Source organism: Notothenia coriiceps, unplaced genomic scaffold (genome assembly GCF_000735185.1).
Source record: "Notothenia coriiceps isolate Sejong01 unplaced genomic scaffold, NC01 NC01_scaffold00000339, whole genome shotgun sequence".
Lineage (NCBI taxonomy): Eukaryota > Metazoa > Chordata > Actinopteri > Perciformes > Nototheniidae > Notothenia > Notothenia coriiceps.
The window spans coordinates 24,018,495-24,039,005 of NW_011333040.1; the positions used below are offsets into that span (position 1 = coordinate 24,018,495).

Below are 20,511 nucleotides of genomic sequence, written 5' to 3' on the forward strand. Positions count from 1 at the left end.
AAAAAATAGTTGTATGTATTGATTTAAATTGACATGCATCCGCTAAGAAAAATAGTCCGTTGTTACTGTTTGAACTAACGTAGCAACGGAACTGCTTCGATAGCGTTTTTGAGGAGCTTTTTGATTACAGATTTGAAAACATCGCTGCTTGCTTTAAAAGTAGCACAATTCATTATGTCAAACCTTGGAAAGTATCTAGATATCCCTGCCCTAATGGAAAAGTAACTGGCAACTGAATATGTGTCGCCGTTTGATGTCTATGTCTGGACCGCTGCGTAAAAAGGAGGGTTTCTGCCCGTTACTTCTCTGCTGTTTTCTTGTCGCTCTTGTCTTGTCAGTTAGAAAATCGGCCAAACTGTATAGCCTACAGTTAAATCAAATGGACTTGTTTGTGCAGATGTGAGCGTCCTTAACAACGGTCAATAAATGCTTGACAGCGGTCTGTCTGTTCTGGATTAACAACGTGTCACGTGTTCTGAATTGACCATTCAAAATCGAGTATTCAACTAAACCATGTAATAAATGTGTGTTAATCTGACCCATCCTTCATTAAACAAGCCCACTGTCACTTTATTATGTTGTTATATGTATTTATATTTGGAGCTAACCTAAAGAAGTTCTTTAACTGGAATAGCTTACATCTGTTGCAACAAGAAATACTCAAAATGTGACTGCACGCCACAAAAAAAGACAGTGGACAATAGCTTTTTGTTCTGCACATCCGAAACAAATGAACTATTCTTCTGATAACTTTAGTAGGAAACTGAGGACTTCACCCACTGACTCTGAGGCTCTGTGCAGGGGCAGTTCTAACTCCACAAGCTGGAACAGAAACATGTTCACTATCTGTATGTGTATTGTGTTTCAGATAGGACATATTGTGCTTGGTCTCACCTGTTGTGGCAGGAACAGCAGTGGCTTGAGCATAGGCAACATCTGGCAGATGAAACAACATTTATCAAATCAGGAAAGTCAGATCAGAGCAGATATTTCTTTAAATCAACTTTACCGTACTTTAAGTACTGTATTATTATATTCATAGCATAAAGCGCATACAAGTGCAATAGTGGTAATCTAATTTATTTATATTTTGGGGATTTTGATCTATCATTGTATACATCACGTTTTGCTTTTTTGGTGTTTAAGTATATACAATGTTCTGTTAAGGCTTTACAAAGCAAGACATTATTATACAGACGTTTTTTTCTCACAAAGGAAAGACGTTAAAGGGGCTCTTTTATGCTACATTTTAGAAGTCATATTTGCATGTCGTCATAACAAAAGGGTATTCCCTAAAGAAAGGTCTTTCACTGTGTAGTGCAACTTCAACTGACTGTTTATCTTTAATAATGCACCTTTTATTTATATTATACAGTGTTTACAGCACAGAGGCAGCACTGCAAGCCTTCAATCTGAAAGTGTATGAGGAATGTTTGACAGTGTCCTTATGTCAGAGCAAGAGCAGATTTTAAATACGGTGCTACGGAGGTTAAGAAAACAATGTCCATCCATTGGGAATGTTTCATCCTAAAAGTGCTTTCTTTTTCTCTGCAGAACCTCTTTTCACCCTCTGTCTGAAACTAGAGTGCTCTCTGATTGGTTAGCTGTCCGGCTCTGTTGTGATTGGCCAATAGCTTAGAGATGTCCCGCCCCTAAGCCTGTCACGCATAATGTGAAGGAGCGCTAGCCAATAGAAAAACCATAATAGGGCCCCTTTAAATTGTGTTGTTGGTCTCAAATAATCCTGGGCAAGGTTAGGAGGACATTACAAAAATGATCATCTTTGAAAGCAGTATGGCAGACACAGACCTCCCTGGTACATGGGTGGGGGTGCTGCGGTGTAGCCCGGCTGAGCGTACTGCCCTGGCTGTGGCATTGCACCGCCATAGTTCATAGGCGGCCCAGGGTAAGGTGGAGCTTGTTGCTGTGGTGGGTATCCTTTTTCCATCTTGAAAAAAATGTACTGCGGATGAGAAAAGGGTATTTTTGTTGGTTAATCAAAAGGCTCTAAGTCTTAAAGGTAGTTATAAACATAAAATGCATTGTATTGCTTCCACGAAACAAAGTACAGCACAAACAGTATGTGAACACTTTTCATTACGTAGTGGTAGCTTGGGAAGTAGGGTATGCTTCGATATGCATGGTTTAACATTGTACAACTAAGATTACTGGTGTATCTAGAAATTGTCATTTTATTATTTTTATAAATATTATAACAGGTTAAAGGAAAAGGGAAATGAAATAGTTTACTGAATGTTTGTTTCATAGGTCTTGAAGCACATCCTCCAACTTATGTCACGCATAGTTTACATATAATGTCAACAAAAAGGTTACAGTCTTAAAAAAGGACAGTTTCAATACAGATACAGAAATACAGATTAAGGAATCCTAAACTGTAATTCTGCCTCTGTGATTCTCCAACGAGAACATACTCCATATTTTTCAACTACCAAACCTTATCAAAAAGCCCAGACTCAATTTCAAGGTCCTTTAAGCTGATTTGAGTAATCTGACTATTGAAGATGTGGAACCAGTTTATACTGAGGCTTCAAAACCGTTTTTCACGCCCTCCCCTTCACTTGGCTGATCGCGAGGTTTATCAAATTCAAATTGCTAATCAGATTCCTCCTCCAGTAGCACTTTGCTCCCTATCACTAGCTTACTCCAGAAGCACTTACAGTAACCTTTATTGCATCACATAACCACTTTGAGAAGCCCAGATTTAATTTCCTTCGTTTCTTTTAGGTTTGGTTAGGAGGAAAAAACGTATTTTATCAAATGTAGATGTAAGCAAAGAGGAAGCTATCTAAACAGCACCTGGATTTATTAAGCTCAACTCAGATTTATTGGTTAAACTGATACACTTTCAGCTGGAGGAATACAATTATAACACTGCTTCACTTCCGCATACTAACTTAGCTTTGCAGAAGAAGAGCACTCTGACCACAGGTTACACATCCGCTTTACAAAACCACACAACCGTCTTCACATTGTCATTTATACATTATCATAAAAACATTTGTAATGGCTTATTAAGACATTATTTACATACACATGATATATGTTATCATATACTCCAAGTATTAAGTAGTATGAGTAAGCAGTACTTTGACTGTTGTATTTGGTAAAGATATAATTGTATTGTTTATTTTATTCATTATTATTATTAGTTTTATATATTACTGTGCATCATGGTGTTAGGTAATCATATGTTGTGTATTTAATCTGTAAAATAACCATTAACTTAATGTGGTATACCTCTGAAGTTTTTGTTGAAGGGCGTCAAAGTGACTGAAAGAATGCAAAAACTCAAGTGCATAACAAGTGCTAAGAAACTGTAGAAACTTGAACAATGCACTTTCCTCCCTAGGGAAAAAACTGAGCGTGACTTTGGAGACTTGTAACAACAGGCTTGTTACTGGTCTTTGACAGGAAAAAAAAAACAGTAGAAAGAGGCAAATTATACAAGACGAAACATGATGCTTTGATAATTTTGCGATATACTTTTCCAGGTTCTCAAAAAAACCTTCCTTAAGATTTTAGTCCTGGTTGATTTGCTAATACTGAAAAAGGTTCTTTAATTCTTAAGGTGTCAGATTATTGGGGCCGAAGAAAACAGTTGTAATAAGAAGTTAGGCAATAATTGGCCTTTTTCCATGACTCTGAACCGTCAGGATGTGATGTCATGCTGTTCAGGCCATGAACATGAGAACAGCCTAAAATGAAACTCATCAACTCCCTGTGGCTACTCCAGACTGTTACTCTATGCAAAATGTGGAACTGATTCAGCGTCAAAAAATTCCCCAAATGACCATTATCCTGTTTACTTGACACATGTTTTAGGAAAGAGAGCGTTTAGATAAATGGGTCATCGAGCTTCCAGATGGACATTTTAAGACCCTTTTAAGTGAAGCAAACTGGTAAAGTGCTCTACTCGATGCTATGAAATATTGTGGTCTCCATATGTGGTCATTCTCGCTCATACTTCCGGACTGCCAGTAAATCCCTGCTTAATGTCCTGCGACTCATGCTGAATCTATAATAGTAAATCATTTACAGTAACTTCATCCATTTTTCATGTCACTAGTGCCTCGCCCTGTTTTGCTTTGACCATGTGGCTGGATAGAGGTTTTTATGTCTACTTCCGACAATTCACTGTTTATATTTTTTTGTATCTGTTGTAAACAAGTGGGTTAATAACATCAGCTAAATCAGGTCAACATACACATTCATAAACAACATACTCTAACATAATAGCAACAGCAGCTGATCATTATGTAACTTTGCATTTGTAAAAATAAAAGGTTTTTCTACCACTTACCTACAAACAAAATAAAGGAGAATCACGCAGCCTCTCTACTGGAGCTGTTTGGCACCGAGTGAGGCAGGAAGAAACGCATTTAAAGCCAGAGCGTTCTGAAACAATGATAGAGGAAGTCCTACTGGATCCAGTTGATGGACTGGAGCTCGACAGATTCATGACAAACCCTCCCTTTTTTCACTCCCTTTCATTCCTTGTGGACGGGTGGGTCTTAAAAGAATAACTAGTATAATATACAGTGTTTGTATATTGTTGTTCAAATAATGAACATAATGGAAATAACAAATATGAACACAGAATTCAGTAAAAAAGGGATGGTGAAGTACGCCTGTAAGAACAAATAACATTTTTTTGGCCAAACAAACAACAAAAAAACACGTACATAAACACTCCAACTAGGGACAAATTCTTTATTTTTTACAGATGAACAGAAAATAATGTTACTTTGTCGACGAATAATAACTAAACTCTCTCTGCAATAACATCTGTATGTATGTGTTTTTTCCTGTGTAGTTTCCTGTGGTCTACCACTATCTCAGTCTGACTCACCTAATGAAAACCACGTTAGAATGTGGACAGAAACGAAACCAGCCTCGAATCCTTTGACGAAAACCTTTCCACTAATTGTATCTTAGCTGTAAAAATTATGTTTCATCCAAAAAGATTGGGATATTCCTAAGATGTTAAAGATACGATAGTGAAAAAGATGACCAGCTGCATGCCTTTTACATTTTTTGCAAAAACTGCTTTATTCCCCACTAACAAAACCCTGCCATCCCTTTTCTTGATTGATGTTTTTTTCTGACTTGTAACACCATTAACTACTGTGCCTTCACTACAGTACATTCATCTTATCTGGATGAATACAAGTTTAACTGTCCTCCTTCCCCAGTGACCATTTCTAATCTACACTCTACATTTTAACACATGATATGTCTATGCTTCTGGGCCTGACAACATTCCAGGTTGTGTGCTAAAGGACTGCGCCGCTGAGCTCACAGATGTCCTCACAGACATCTTCAACATCTCACTGAGCCAGGCTGTTGTTCCGTCGTGCCTCGTTGTTGCAAAAAGTTCAAAAGGGGCCCTAGTATGGCGGTGGACCTTAGCCCGTTGACAGGCCACGCATGAGTCGAACCAGGACCTCACGTCATTCTTAAGCCCCTGCCACACGAACTTCTGTCCGCAGGGACCAGTGGTCGAGGCTGGCCCGTGGAGATGTCACACCACAGCTTTGCGCCCGAATCTCCGACCATGACCTCCTCCAGTCGTAATCCCGTGACCGAGGCCTTGAGGGTCTGGACCCCGTGGTCAGAGACCTGGTCAGCGCCCATGCGGAGGTAATCAAGGCCCAGCTGCGCAGCTCCGATGACCGCTCTGGAGAGGCAGTCCGCGACCACGTTAGCCTTGCCAGCGATGTGTCGTATGTCCGTGGTGTACTCAGAGATGTACAAAAGCTGGCGTTGCTGTCGGGCGGACCACGGCTCGGCCACCTTGGACATGCAGAAGTAAGTGGCTTGTGATCCACGAACGCCGCAAACTCCCGGCCTTCCAGCAGGAAACGGAAGTGGCGAACAGCCAAATAGAGACCAAGGAGTTCCCTGTCAAAAGCGCTGTACTTGCGCTCCCTGGGAGTCAACTGGCGGCTGAAAAAGGCGAGCGGTTGCCAGGCGCCGTCGACCCATTGCTCGTGCACCGCGCCCACAGCGTAGTCAGACGCGTCGGTGGTGATAGCGATGGGGGCCCTGTGTGACGGGTGAGCCAACATGGCGGCTTCGCTCAGGTCGGCTTTGGTGGCGTTGAAAGCGACCTCCCTTTCAGCCGTCCAGTCTATGGCCTGGCCGGGGGATTTGTCCTTGAGGGCCTCGTACAGCGGGCACATGGTGTGGGCCGCGCGGCGGATGAACCGGTGATAAAACGTCACCATCCCGAGGAACTCTCGGAGCGCCCGAGCTGTAGGGGTCGTGGGAAGGCGGACCACGGCCTCTCCTTCGTATGGGAGGGGGCAGCCCCATCCTTGCCGATGAGGTGCCCGAGGAAATGGATGGAGGACAACCCGAACTGACACTTCGCCGGGTTGATAATCAGGCCGTGTTGGTTGAGTGCTCTTCGGAGGAGGAGCTGGCGACCAGGATGTCGTCTAAATAGACGAAGATGAATGGCATGTCTTTGAGCGCTGAATCCATCAGCCGCTGAAAGGACTGAGCTGCGTTCTTAAGTCCAAACGGCATACGCAGGAACTCGAAAAGGCCAAACGGCGTAATTACCGCAGTTTTGGGGACGTCCGAGGGGTGCACCGGCACCTTGTGGTAGCCCCGCACCAGATCCACCTTGGAGAAAACCAGGTTGCCCGCCAGGTGTGCAGAGAAGTCCTGGATATGAGGGATCGGGTAGCGGTCTGGCGTAGTGGCGTCGTTAAGGCGGCGGTAGTCACCACACGGTCGCCAGCCACCGGCTGATTAAGGGACCATGTGAAGCGGCGAAGCCCAAGGGCTGTCTGAGCGGCGGATGATGCCCAGAAGCTCCATGTTGACGAACTCCGACTTGGCGACTGCCAGCATGTCAGGGTTGAGCCGCCGGAACCTAGCGTAGACAGTGGGGCCTTCAGTGTCAATGTGGTTTCTCTACCCGTGTTTGGTAGTGGCAGCGGAAAAGGTGGTGCGTCAAGTCGGGAAACTCACTGAGAAGGTGCTGGAACTTGTCGCCCTGTGAGAGTGAGCTGGAGAGCCCACTGAATGAGGCCTCGCCGCGGGTACACGTGAACGAGGCAAACGTCAGCGCGTCCAACAGGCGCCTGTTCTTGACGTCCACCAGCAGCCCGTGAGCGCACAGGAAGTCTGCGCCGAGGAGGGCGAAGGAGATGTCAGCCGTGACGAAATCCCACTTAAACCGCTGACCCTCGAAGCACATGTCCACTGTCTTTGTGCCATAGGTGCGAATAGGGGTGTCGTTAGCGGACGTTAAAGGTGGGCCATGGCCTCCACCGGCGGCGTCCTCCACGGTAGCCGGCAGGACGCTCCGCTAGGCTCCTGTGTCACAAAGGAGTCTGCGACCAGAGAGGGTGTCCCTGATGAACAAGAGCCGGTTGGATGTGCCCACGCTCGCGGCCAGTACCGAGCGCAGGCCTTGGCGTTTCCCGTTACCTTGTAGGTGCAGGGGGGACGACACATCTTCGCTTTCGCCCCGTAGCATGCATGGTAATAACATAGGCCACGGCTGGAGTTGCTGACGTCGGTCCCGGAGCTTCTGCTAGGTGGCATGCCTGTACCTGGGAAGGTGCCGCTGCGTGTCGGGTCCAGCACCTCCGGGGTAAAACGCTGTGTTGCCAGGAAGAACCAGTCGGCTTCTTCGGCCAAAGCGCGGGGCTCAGTAATAGCCGTGTTAGCGAGCGCTGTCTGTACATGCGGCGGCATGTGCCGAAGAAACAGTTCTCTGAACAAAAAATGAGGTTCTTCCATACCCAGCAGGCTGAGCATCATTTCCATGTTGTCAGAAGGCTTGTTGTCCCCCAGGCTATGAATAGCGAGCAGGCGTCGGGCCCGTTCCGACCGTAACAGCTCGAAAGTCTTTAGCAGGAAAGCCTTGAAAGCTGCATATTTATCCTGGGCAGGAGGAGATGTACTGTAGGAAGGAGCTGGTCCCCTTCTCAGCTCGGTAGGCCAGTACCAGTGTCTTGAAGCAGATTCTGGCAGCCAGTGCAGGGAGCGAAGGAGAGTTGTATTGTGGGAGAACTTGGGGAGATGAAAGACCAGTTGGGCTGCAGCATTCTGAATTAGCTGTGGACGTCCGATGGCGTTTGCAGGTACTTACTTTTAGTAAGGTGTTTCTGAAGGAGCAAACTAATGTTTGTTGTCCGCAACTTACGTTCAATTTACCGGACTTCTTTCTACGGATTGATATGAATGCACACAGTCCCTTGATCCTCCTTAGCAACGGTCTGTTCTCCTTAGCAGCAGTCTGTTAGCAAGAATTAACCTCTAGAATGTCAAAATTTACCAATCATAATCGATTATTCAACTAAGCTGTGTAATAAAATGCTTATACACTATCAGAATGAGTGTTGTGTCACCACATTATAAAATATTTCTGATGTATGTTGCCCTATGTAGTGGCCCTCTGCCCCTCCCCCCCACATTAGACCTTAATCCCACTTGATCAACAACCATTATATGTCACTAGTGTCCTGCTAACACAACAACATGTAGTTATATTTTGGGTGCTAATTATTTGTTAATAATGTACACACTTTGTTGGCCCTATTGTCTCAGCCAAGGTTAAAACTGAAGACTGTATTTCATATTTATAAGTGCTGGCTTGATTAGAGAACATATTCACCTTTATAGCAGGAAACGTTAATGTTTTACTGAAATGGCTACATAACGATGGAAACAATTTTACAGAGAGATCGTATTTAAACAGTGAGAATATGTGTCTATTTACAACCTTTTTAAATAATGTCAGATGGAGTTTCTCAAGATACGCAGATATGAGTCGTCCCCCCCCCACACACACACACACACACACACACACACACACACACACACACACACACACACACACACACACACATCCTACTGGCCTGTACCCTCACACAACAATGGCTTTGTCTCCTGCAGACAATGTGTGGTGTTGTCCAGGAAATCTAACCACATAATGCCCCCTCATCATGCCTCCCTTTAATTACCCAGGATGCTTCACTCTCCCCTGCTAAATGGGCCCTTTTGTTTCGCTCCACCCCACCACCACCTTTTGTTGACATCTACACTTGTTGTGTTTTCCGTGTGTTTCAAAGTGTTTGGATCTTTTTTTGTACTCAATATTTTGCCTTCATGTTTCTTGCAGAGGTTCCTGCAGTGGGGCTGAGGAGCAGACCCCGAGGCCCGAGTTTGACCCCGTTGCTGCAGGGGATCCTGGGACAGCCACATGGACTTCCTGACTGATACAGCACTCTTGTGATTTACTGGTCCATAACATTTCAAATTCACGTAGACTGATATTGGTCCTTTAAATATATTTTTTATGGCATTTCACTTCTCTTCAGCTGCTAATAATGTTTGTATTGTTTTACATCAAGTTTGTAGCACTTTTATGTGTCATATTTATATTTAACCTGGAGAGTTTTTCTGTAGATTATGAAATTATAAAATATCTAACACTGCTAATATAACTCTGTAGCAATGATGCATGTCTACGGTGGCCAACAGGTTCAAACGCGTTACAGCGGCCCAACATATTTTCTTCATTTGCTTGTGTTTTGCTCTGTTGTGTTTTTATATTTGGATTGTAACTGCAGCACGTTTCTCCTCATGTAAATGTTTTGGGCCGTTTGTAACCTGTTTGCACCAGTCGGTCACCATACATTTCACTGCAAAATGAAAATCTATACACAAACTAACTACCTTTAACATGGTAATCCATCACAGTGTGAATATCTTGTATGCTTTTAATGAAGACAGTTGTATAGTGCGCCACAGTGCAATTAAACATTTAAAAAAAAGTTTATTATAATTCATTGATTCGTTGTTGAGTTTTTGTTAACCGTTCTCCATTTTGTACAGAAATGATTCATGAGTTTGATTTATGTTTATAGGCTTTATAATTTCACCCTTGGGATAACTTGAAATTATTAAAATAACAATATTAGTTTTTCTGGTTGACGATATTTTGTAATCCTACTTTACATATTTCTTTGCTATTATTTTAAATTATTTTCACAATTTAAGTAAAGTAGCCTACAGTTACTAGTTTATTTATTCGTGAATGTACTTAGTTACTCCGTGTGTGTGTGCGTGTGCGTGTGCGTGCGCGTGTGTGTGCGTGTGCGTGTGCGTGTGTGTGTGTGTGTGTGATGTTATCTCGGGTCTCCCTGCGGTCTGAATGGAGCAGTTACAGTACACTGATCTCAGAGCAGCTTGTCTGTACTGAGTCTCAGTCAGTGAGTCAGCCCGCACAGTGCCGGACATCTGAACCGCTTTCAGGTCAGATCACTGGCGGATTATCCATTCATATTTCATAAAGAATACACTCGACGTGTATTTGACCTGCTCGTAGGTAAGTGTTATTATTTTCTTTCTCACTTTTTCTGAATCGAACGAATTCGATACAGTCGCGTTAAGATCGCAGAGTTGAGCAGAAAAAGGACAATTAAAATCACAGTTTATTTTTTAATGCACGGTATTTTATGTCATGTCTGCTCAGCCTGAACTATAAGAGTGAAACCTCATAAGGCTTCCTGTAACTATAGCCTATGCCTGGCTGTCAACATGGAGGTTTTTCAGAGTTTTGCCAATATCAGATGCAGATCCCATGAAAATCCTCATAAAAGCATCAAAACTTTTCCTAACAAGCCGTTTGGATCCATTTACCTCACTAGTAAACACAGGTACTGTAGAGACTCACATTGTAGACTGAAGCAAACAGGGCTATGAGGGTACACAGTGGTGAAAAGTAACTAAGTACACTCAAATAGACTATAGACTTACATTTGAGGTACTTGTACTCTACCCGAGTATTTTCATTTTTACAACTTTAAAATTCTACTCAACTGCATTCTATGGAAGCCAATTTTCTAGTTACTCCACTTGATTTACAGATTTATTTTTTTACTTTATACAATTCAGAATTTGACACAAAATACTGAGGAAAAACTATAAAAATATGATTACTTTGTAAATATTAAACCATCCAAAATGTTATTTATGTAACTTAAATCACGAGTGGGTTAACAGAAAATATATTGGCAGCAGTTATGCTAAGTCAACACACCCGATGAAAATAACAATTTTACCTCTATAGACTATTTATGATAGCTTAAAGTCTTTTTTTGTTCCTTTTTAAAGACGATTTGTTTGTTTTTTTAGAGGCAAAACAATTGTTATGGCTGTACTTTGATTTGTAGCCTAATTTCCTTTAAAAGCTCCTTTACTGCAGACGTTATGTTTTACCAGATCCAGTATCTCCTTACAGCTATCCCTTGTCTAATTGTTTTGCGCATTACAACCATTGACTAGTTGTTTTGTGGCAAATATATAGTGCATAATCTTGACTGTTTAACAGTATAGACTTTTAGACTCATTCATCACTTTGTAGTATTTAATGTAGTAACCTTTTAGTTTAAACACATGTTTTCTCTGGGCCGCAAAATGTCTTTGTCTTTAAAAAACTGAAGTTAAATCAGGACACGTTGACAGAAGATCATGGCTGGACACTGGCCTGTCACCGCTGTTGTTTCTGTATTTTCCCAACAGGCAGCCTGCTGTGTGCAGTTCCCCAGGCTCTTTGCTGCAGTTGAGTGTATGGAGAGGCAGGCGGTGCAGCGGGCCAGGGAGGCCTTCCTGAGCGGGAGGGCCCGAGCCGTGGAGTTCAGACTGCAGCAGCTCCACGGCCTGAAGAGGATGATCACTGAGAACGAGACGGAGATCTCCACCGCCCTCAAACAGGACATCAACAGGGTGAGTGGAGACACAACACACTCCTACATGTAACATGTTACAATGTTAATGTGTGTGTTGGGTTTTCTACAGAGCCAGTATGACACACCACTCTTGGAGCTGATTGGCATTGAGACTGAGATCAAGCTGGCTATAGGGAAGCTGGCAGAGTGGGCGGCTCCTCGGTCGGTGGAGAGGAACCTCCTCACCATATCAGATGATTTACGTGCAGCCGGAGCCTCTGGGGGTGGTGCTCATCATCGGGGCCTGGAACTACCCCTGGGCCCTCACCCTCCTGCCCCTGGTGGGGGCCATCGCTGCTGGTAGGGAACCTTTTTGCCCCTGTACCTCTAAATACTATTCTATACTATACTATATTCTTAAGCTTACCAATATTTGAAAGTAACTTAATACATTTACTCAAGTACTAGAGGTCCTAGCTTGTTTGGTTTTCCTTTCCTATAGTGTGTTGTTATATAGGTTTTATGCATTTAAATGGTCTGCAAAGGCTAAAATCCCAAAGTTTCCAAGGGAGTTGCTCTATCACACACTCCCCAGTATGAGACAAATAAAGAGCTTTTTGAACATTAAAGCATGGAGACATGTCACAGTAGAGACACAAAGTACAATTATGAACCTGGAAATGAGCAGAATATGTCCTTTTTAAGTCAAATGTATTTAACATGAGATTGTGTGTCATCGTTATCAGATGAAAAACATGATGCTGCTGAATGCAGCTTTTCTCCGAATCCTCCTCACTATGCTCATTTGTGATGTTTGAGAGAAAGTGACAAAGAGCGGGGAAGAGAAGTTGGAAGTTAATACAAATGAAGAGGTGGTGTTGTGTTTCCTTTAGGGCTGATTGATGATTGAGTATCTGTAAATTAACTGAAGGTGTTGCCGTGGTGACATCTGGTTCAATGTATTGACTGGTGGACTTGCTCTACGTACCTTCCTGTCGTTTGCCTCTGCATTCACCCCCTCGATGTCTCCCTGTAACCATAAATGCACTTTGTTCATCATGCATGTAATGGAAAAAAGCCTTTAACTTAACACACAATTATAAATGAGAAACCTAGGATTATTTTACATACATTATAAAGTACCGTCAATTTAGCTTTGGTGATTTTCATATGAGAAACTCAATGAATTGGAATAAATCTCTCAGTATATAAACAGCAATTTATCAGGCCGGTCAGGCAGAGATGGCTGTGAGATAAAAACTCACATCATGCAGAGGGTAAGCAGATGTATACACAGCATTAGCTAGTAGACTGGTGATCCCTGCAAGAAGCCAAATAACACAGGATTATAATCCAGCAGAAGAGACGCACGCACGCACGCATGCACACACGCACACACACACACATTTACATTTTACCAAAAGCAGCTACCGTTTTTAAACTATAGTTAGAAATGTAAGAGGTTTATTTCTCCTTCAGAACAAATGGAAAGGCTCTCCTTTGGAGAAAGAAACACACAAAACGTTAAACCCAGAAAGGTAGACTCCCCTTGAGAGTTCAAACCTAAGCCTTCATGGTAACCTTAAAGTTACATAGTTTATTTTTTAAATGTAGGTCTTATTTACAGCCTGTCCTCCCCAAAAAAGGACCTGACGTGTTTTTAATAGCAGCATCAAACAACCAATATTTGCATTTATATGAATATCAAGCAATTAAAAAGTTAGGTGACATATTTCAAAATGGGACAACTCCCCTCATGGGACCAGCTTTTACGTCTTGTTGTGAAACCAAAATGCACCTTTGAGTTATTTAACGTACACTGTAAAATATTACCATGATTTCATAATATTTAGCTGTAATATTTTACAATAAATTACTGTTTTACCACTTTACAGTCTTTACCTGTGATGTTCACAATATAATACTGTAATTTAGAATTTCACAGTGAAATCAATGCAGGCACAGTTAATTACTGTGAATGTACAGGATCAACGATTACCAGGATTTCACAACATGTTACTGTATTATTTCATAGTAAAATACTGTATTCAGACCATCCTCTGTGATAACACAACAAATTAAGTGATTTTCTTGTTTTTATCACTCTTGCTTGGCTTTAAATACTAATTTCTTTCTTTCGTACAGGTTTTACTTAAATTGAAAGGAGCACCGCTGCATGTGCCTTAAAATAAATGTAAAATTGAAATTGTTGTCTTGGCTTATTGTTTTCAGGTGCTTCCTGGGCATTAATCCTGAGACGGGCTCTAAAGCCAAAAAGAGGCATGGCAATTTAAACCCCGATGTCAGCACATTCTTCAGAAAACTTGTTGACTTCGAGTGGATGTCTGACATGTGCTCCCCTCCTTGTTTTCTTTCTGTCTCCTGGTCTGCCCCTGGCTCCGCCTCTGCCCAGGTGCACCTGGGGCCCTTCTCACTTATTTTTCATTTCCTCGCTTCTCGGTCTCGGTCTCACCGGAAGTTGATTTGTCTGCGCCATCTTGAGTAGCGTCCCAATGACCTTATTTTTGCCGGAGGAGCGAGGAGCGTTAACGTTATGTTTTCTTACATGTAAAGTGTCACAGATCCTGTACACAATGCCGGGGGTTGGAGATGACCGGCGGCCATGTCACCGATGCACGGACTCTGGGGCGGTGTTCGGTGTGGGGCCCGGCATGCCTGGTCTCGAGGGGGGTTGGTCTTTAAGTTTATATTTGGGGATACCCCTTTGATTTATGTTGGGCGGCTTTTGACCTGATTGGACTCCGGAATGAGTCTCGGCTTCGACTATACAAACTCATGCGGCCAACCGGATTAGGTTTGTAGTGCGCGAGTAGCGATTTGACCATTATGGCTGCACCGAATAATATTCACCTTGAGCGAGTTCGGTGGCATCAGGATAGGATCAATCCACGCGCATAGTGTTACTTTCCCCACCATAAACCTCGTAAGCTTGGTTAGTGTTTTGTCACCTCGTTCGTATGACTGTCGCGTCGCAGTATGAAGGACTACTTTTCCACTTTGATAGTTATAATCTGTATGACTAGGCTTTTACCGTTTCTCCATAAGATTCCTCTCACAGAGGGGTCGCCATCCTATACCGCTCTGGAGGAAAGAGGAGGGTCGAAGAGAAATATATATGTACCGACTCCACGTTAAACCTTGTACCGTCTGCCGCCTCGGTCCCGTCCTGGTCCCGGGAATGACCGCCGCTGAAGCCAATTTACCTAGAGGAACGCAGGAGTGAACGGCAGCAAAGGGACACTGGATCAGGGGAGGGTGGTCCCTTCGTACCTCTCTACGGTTGCTTGTGCTCCTTCGGTCCCGTTTACTCAAAATTCTCGTTAACCTGCAGGAAAGGAGGGGCCTCCGCAGTGCACTTCGCTGGTAGGCAAACACTACTGCGACGTGTCGACTAGCAGACTGTCGTCGGTTCGAGACAGGGGGCAATAACAAGTGGTGTGTGGGGGGGACATGTGTAATACTGTGTTTTGTAAACATAGTAGCAACATCTGCGGTATTTAGTTTAGGTTTAAAATTACATTTATTTCTTGTTATCAAACTAATATAACTAATCTCACGTGTTATCTTTATTTTATTAACTCTCTTCTTTTTCTCGTATTGCATGACAATTAGATAGTTCGTTTGGGGTCACAATCTATTGTAAGTATACCTTAAACTTGTGCGAAACAAACAAACAAAACCATGGCATGCGTTTAATTGGTAAAATTTTATCGGTGAATTACTGACTGTCTTACCGTTACTGTTATTTGACTTTTACATGTGTTGTGGTGCGTTTGTTGTTCGGCTAGTACTTTTACAAAGGTTTTTTACTTAATTTAACTAAAACTTTGGTGAAACCAACAAGTCTATATAGGTGTGTAAACAATTGATTTACTATGTAATTAACTTTTTTGTTGTGCCCATATTTGACTCCTGCCGCTGGAGGGCACTCCAAAGTACATAAAAAGTGGCGGCGACCCTTTTGCCGAGAGTACTCGAGTTGCTCTTCGTGAGTCTGTACTACGTACGGCGTGACGAGCAGGTTCAGTCACTGCGCTAGTGTGTCATTCCCCCCGCCCCGCTCACAGACTCCTAGGAGTAGCATGTCCTACCAGACACCCAAGTGAGCGCCTCATCATCGAGGAGGTAANACATAATACCACAGCTCTGTACTGCTATATCACAGTAATTCCATGGGCATGGCAACTTTAAAGTCACAGTATTTAGTTGTAATTTTATTCTAATTTACTGTAAAATATCTACATTAAATTACTGTGAAATATTTACAGTCAATTACTGTGAAATATTTACAGTAAATTGTTGTGAAATCCATGCAACTAGTAGCCAGTAATTTACTGTAATTTTACAGCCAAACATTTTATAGTGTGGAGAATCAAACAGGTGTGTCAAACCAACTGAGCTCACATGAGAGAGCATGCCATGGCTGGGAAATATGGACACATGTTGAGAACGACCAAAAGGGCATCCGCAGATCTGTTCTCGTTCATGACAGTGATTCCACTTAGTATATTTTGGTCATATTATCAGCAACATTTTATCTCACACCTTGTGTTTTATTTCGACCTAGAAATGATTTTACACAATCAAAAAGCATCCACAATGTGTAGTTGTAATCACTGTTCACTTAAACATGGCTGAAACTCATCTTAAAATATATGCTCACTACCCACAACAGTTTTTGGTCCAGTATTCCACAACATGTAATGGATGAAATCAAACTAGGCTTCTTGTGTTAAATAAAAGGACGTCTGTGAAACTACCATCGAAACTGTAGCCATGTTACCCTGCATTGAATTGTATATCATTTGTAATCACAAACTACATATTTTGGTTTTTGGTGTAACAGTATATGAAGCTCCTTACAGTCCAGCAGTAAAGCCATCTTGTGATTTTCATTTAAAAAGCTTCCAAACAACCGCACATGTTCTCTCATTAAAATGTGCAGTCAATGCTTTACCTTAGAAAGTACTCCTGTACACACACGTTGGCAGAACTGTTTTCAGGGACTGTGCATCTTTTACATAGACTTCAAGCTGAACTGGAGTCTTGCTATCCAATGGGAGACTTTATTATCAGGTATTTTTTTATCAAACTATTTTCATTCCTTGTAATGTAGATTTGTATTGTTTGTGTTTTTGCAGCTGACTTAAGTTTCTTGCTTTCAGGTCTCCCTCCCAGACCGTGATCTCAATGAGACTGCCTGATGAGAAAATAATAAATAAAAGTAGCACTTATCTGCATTTCAATTTCAAAATCTCCTTTAATGGGCTCACTGTGATGTTGCTCTCTCCACACAAACAGCTATATTACACGTGCACGTGCGCTATCTCCTGAACCAACCAGAGGGAATTTAGGGACATGCATGACAATTGGAAAATAGAGTACAGCTCTATGTTTTCCCTACTGCACAAATATTTGTCATCAAATTCCTGCGTTTCTTGCCAAAGGTTTAAGCTCTTACCCGGATCCTCGGCACTATCCTCCCCATCATCCTGTCGCTCCATCGGCTCTAAAAGGCGCTCTGAGTCCCGGTGAACGCGGTCTACAGCATCTATCCGTGCGTCCGTGTGCTGCGGGGCTTTCTGCGCTGTTGCATGGAAACGCTGCCCGAGAGCCACTAATTCATTCTTTAGGAAAGACCGTCAAAAAATAAATAACTCCTTCAATTGAAACGACTGGATTAATCTATTTATTTTAGTTCATATACAAAAAAAAAAGATTACAGAAGCTCTGGATAATTCCTGCCTAAATATCATCATCTGTCACAGTGAGACTTCTATGCTAAAACATCTTGTCCTCGTGTGAGGACGCTCTCTGTCTAAATGGGATTATCCCCTCACACAGCAGAGGGATAACGCGCAGGGAAGCTGAGCGAAAATCGTGCCAAAACTGTCTAGAATGGTGGTGCGTTCAAGTCCCATAGGAAAACAGATAACAGCGGCTTTCCTCAGAGATTTTAGTTTTCAGGTGATAAACTGAAACTGTTTAACTGGATATTTCTACTATAATTGTGCAGGGATGCTACTTCTATAACGATAAGGATTGCAATATTCCTAGGTCATGTTAACCATTGGCATAAAACGCCACGGTAAGGGTCAGGACAATTATTTGACATGACTTCACCTTTTAGGTTTAGTTAGACTAAGACACATTTTTTTCTTCTATTTTTCGGATTCATTTGATAAATGAGACTGTTGTGGTGGGGGTAGAGAAAAGAGAGTTTAGATTTTTTTTAATGACGCTACTACCATTCAGAAGAGAATTAACCACAATTAGAGCTTTGAAAATCCCTTAAGATTGTTCAATAGCACTTCCTCTCATTTCAGGGTCTTTTCGAGGGACCTGGATAACAAGATCCAATCATAAAAGGGAACGTTTTTAAAAGTACTTTAATTGTGCATATTCTTCTTTAAAGGTGCAAAATGCACTTTTGTATATCTTTTATACATGAATATGTGTCCCCGGTGTTTCAGGGAACTCACCAAGTGTCAGAAAACACAACCCTCTCTATTTTCCTCCGTACCCAAATCTCTTAAAAAGGGGCTGCAATTAGCACTGTTCGCTCACAGGTTAGCCACACGGCGGGACTCTTCGCGAATCAAATTTTCGTCTCTACCTCGAAATAAACCCTAAAGGAGATGCACAGAAACGCCATTTCGGGAGAAACTGCGCAACCAACAGGCCTCGCCCCCGTCACAACCGTCGCTCCGTCGCAAGGGGCACAAACTCACCTGAATCACCCGGTTCCGACCCAGATGAGTAGCGCTGAGATACTGCTCTATGAGACCGCACCCTCTTGCCCGTGGAATCCCTTCTCTGTTTTCTTGGTGATTCAAATTGGGTCGTACCCCTCATTTCGCGTAAATAAATAGTATGTGAGTGACAACCACTACTACAAACCTACGCGACAAAGGAAACGGACATCCGATGTTCTAGATTGTCTTTCCTCTCGCAGCGAGGTTCCACTGTCCCGTCCCGCCGCGTCATTTTTCTATCCATACGTCTATCTTCTATAATATGGTACATTGTACATATAGTCACAGACAACGATCACCCTCTCCTGTACAATTTGGTCTTGGCAACTCTCTGTAAATCCTGTCCAAACACAAGAGGATCTTTTGTTATTTGTGAAATTAGGTGTTCCCCTACCAAGCTCCCTAGAAGTGAGCAAAATTCTCTTTGATGTTGGGGACTCTTATGTGTACATGTCTAACTATTTGTGAGGCTTTACGTTGCGTACGTAATTATGATACCATAGTCCTCAGTTACCCCACGTCAACTCGCCAAACCATAGAACGAATTCCTCGTGGTAGCCGTCGAAAAAGAATACAACAGCGCATGCGTCGCCTGAGCTTGGTGCAACTTCGAGGCCAAGCGTATGCCGCCGACTTCGTGATTGGCCCCGCAGATAGGCGACAAAGTCATGTAGAACATAATAACTTGAACTAAGTATTTGGAGGGCTTTAACGTTGCGTCGTAACTTATACCGATAGTCTCGTACCCACGTTCACTCGTAGACGAATTCTGTACCGTGAAAAAATACAGGCTGCGCTGAGGTCTGACTGGTAGCAAGGATGCCGCGTGATGGAGCAAGTCGTAGACATACCCGGACGAACTAAGTACCACACTGCTCTCTTGACGAGTTCAGCACTCAGTACAACGCTCGATAGCACACAAGTAAGAGCCACCGACACTAAACGAGACTGCTCTCTGTGATGCCTACGCAGCACGAGAGACTGGTGGCCTGGACTGGGCCGCTCCTGGGCCTCGCGCTCACCCGTCCGTGGTCCGACCAACGTCGACTATCGAGCTCTGGTTACGACGGACAAGTGTGTGCGCATCCTTTATTGGTGTTGCAAGTGTGCATATAAATTTCTCGACCTTTCCATATCAAAGGGGGTAGTAAAAACAAAATCGTAAGTCGGGTGACTAATTATATATACGATGTTTAGGAAGTTACGTTTAAAATCATCGCGGTTTTTTGTGACCGCAAGCGAGCGGCACACACAATAGTAGTATAACTTCTCACTTCTAACCCTAAAAGTCTTTTATAATTATTGGTCATTATAGAACTGTCCAGTAACTTACGTGTGAAGCGACGTACTGAGAACAAACGCGACTTCTCTTAACGAATAAAAACAACCGACGGAGTTAGTTTTTGCTTGAGAGTTTTGGGTTTTACGTGGGTGTTCGTTATTACTTTGTTTTTTAGGTCTTTGTCTCGCTCGGCGCGTCAGCCTTAAACTCTATCGTTTCTATATTCATGAAACCATAAAATTTTACTAATTAAACGTCTAACAGTATGGGCGCTCCATATCACGACAATGGAGCAAGTCCTATAACGGTCGTTCTATACAGCAAAGAACTATTTGTTGTAAAAATGATAACTCATCCCCCCAGACTCAGCGCTGGGGTTTTTGATTACAGACTTAATTTCACCTGAATAGTACGATATAGAACTGTAGTATTCACATCCGTAATGAACGATTAATATGACAAAATAAAGTTTTTTAATTGCGTTTGTCTAGTACGTTAAAATCCGGTAAGCAGTAAACGCGAGTAAATTATGACAGAACGTACCCGACTAAGACACTCTTGTCGTGTCGGTAGATGTCCGGACCGCGTACTACATCGAGTGCGTGCGCAGAGGTCGCGAAACGCTTGCCGGTGTACAGGCACCGACAGAGGAGGACTAACCACCTCAACCGGGTTTATCGGCATCGCGGTGAAGACACTGCAGTATCTTCACAAGTTAGACCTAGTCAGACATAGTCTA

The 20,511-nt window shown here is 42.8% G+C and overlaps 1 protein-coding gene and 1 long non-coding RNA gene across 2 annotated transcripts in view; both read right to left on the bottom strand.

The window, feature by feature from the left end:
* Positions 1 to 17,367, bottom strand: part of LOC104949466 (anoctamin-1-like) — a 52,510-nt gene extending 35,143 nt beyond the window's left edge. Inside the window, exon 1 of the mRNA XM_010775826.1 lies at positions 17,197 to 17,367. Coding sequence (XP_010774128.1) covers positions 17,197 to 17,239 — 43 coding nt within the window. The 5' untranslated portion in view covers positions 17,240 to 17,367. The remainder of the gene's footprint in view (positions 1 to 17,196) is intronic.
* LOC104949458 (uncharacterized) lies at positions 867 to 4,425 on the bottom strand. The gene is made up of 3 exons (XR_798808.1): positions 4,322 to 4,425; positions 1,810 to 1,963; positions 867 to 936 (listed from the first exon to the last, which is right to left on the bottom strand). It is a non-coding gene; the product is annotated as an uncharacterized lncRNA (long non-coding RNA).
* Positions 17,368 to 20,511: the final 3,144 nt, after the last annotated feature.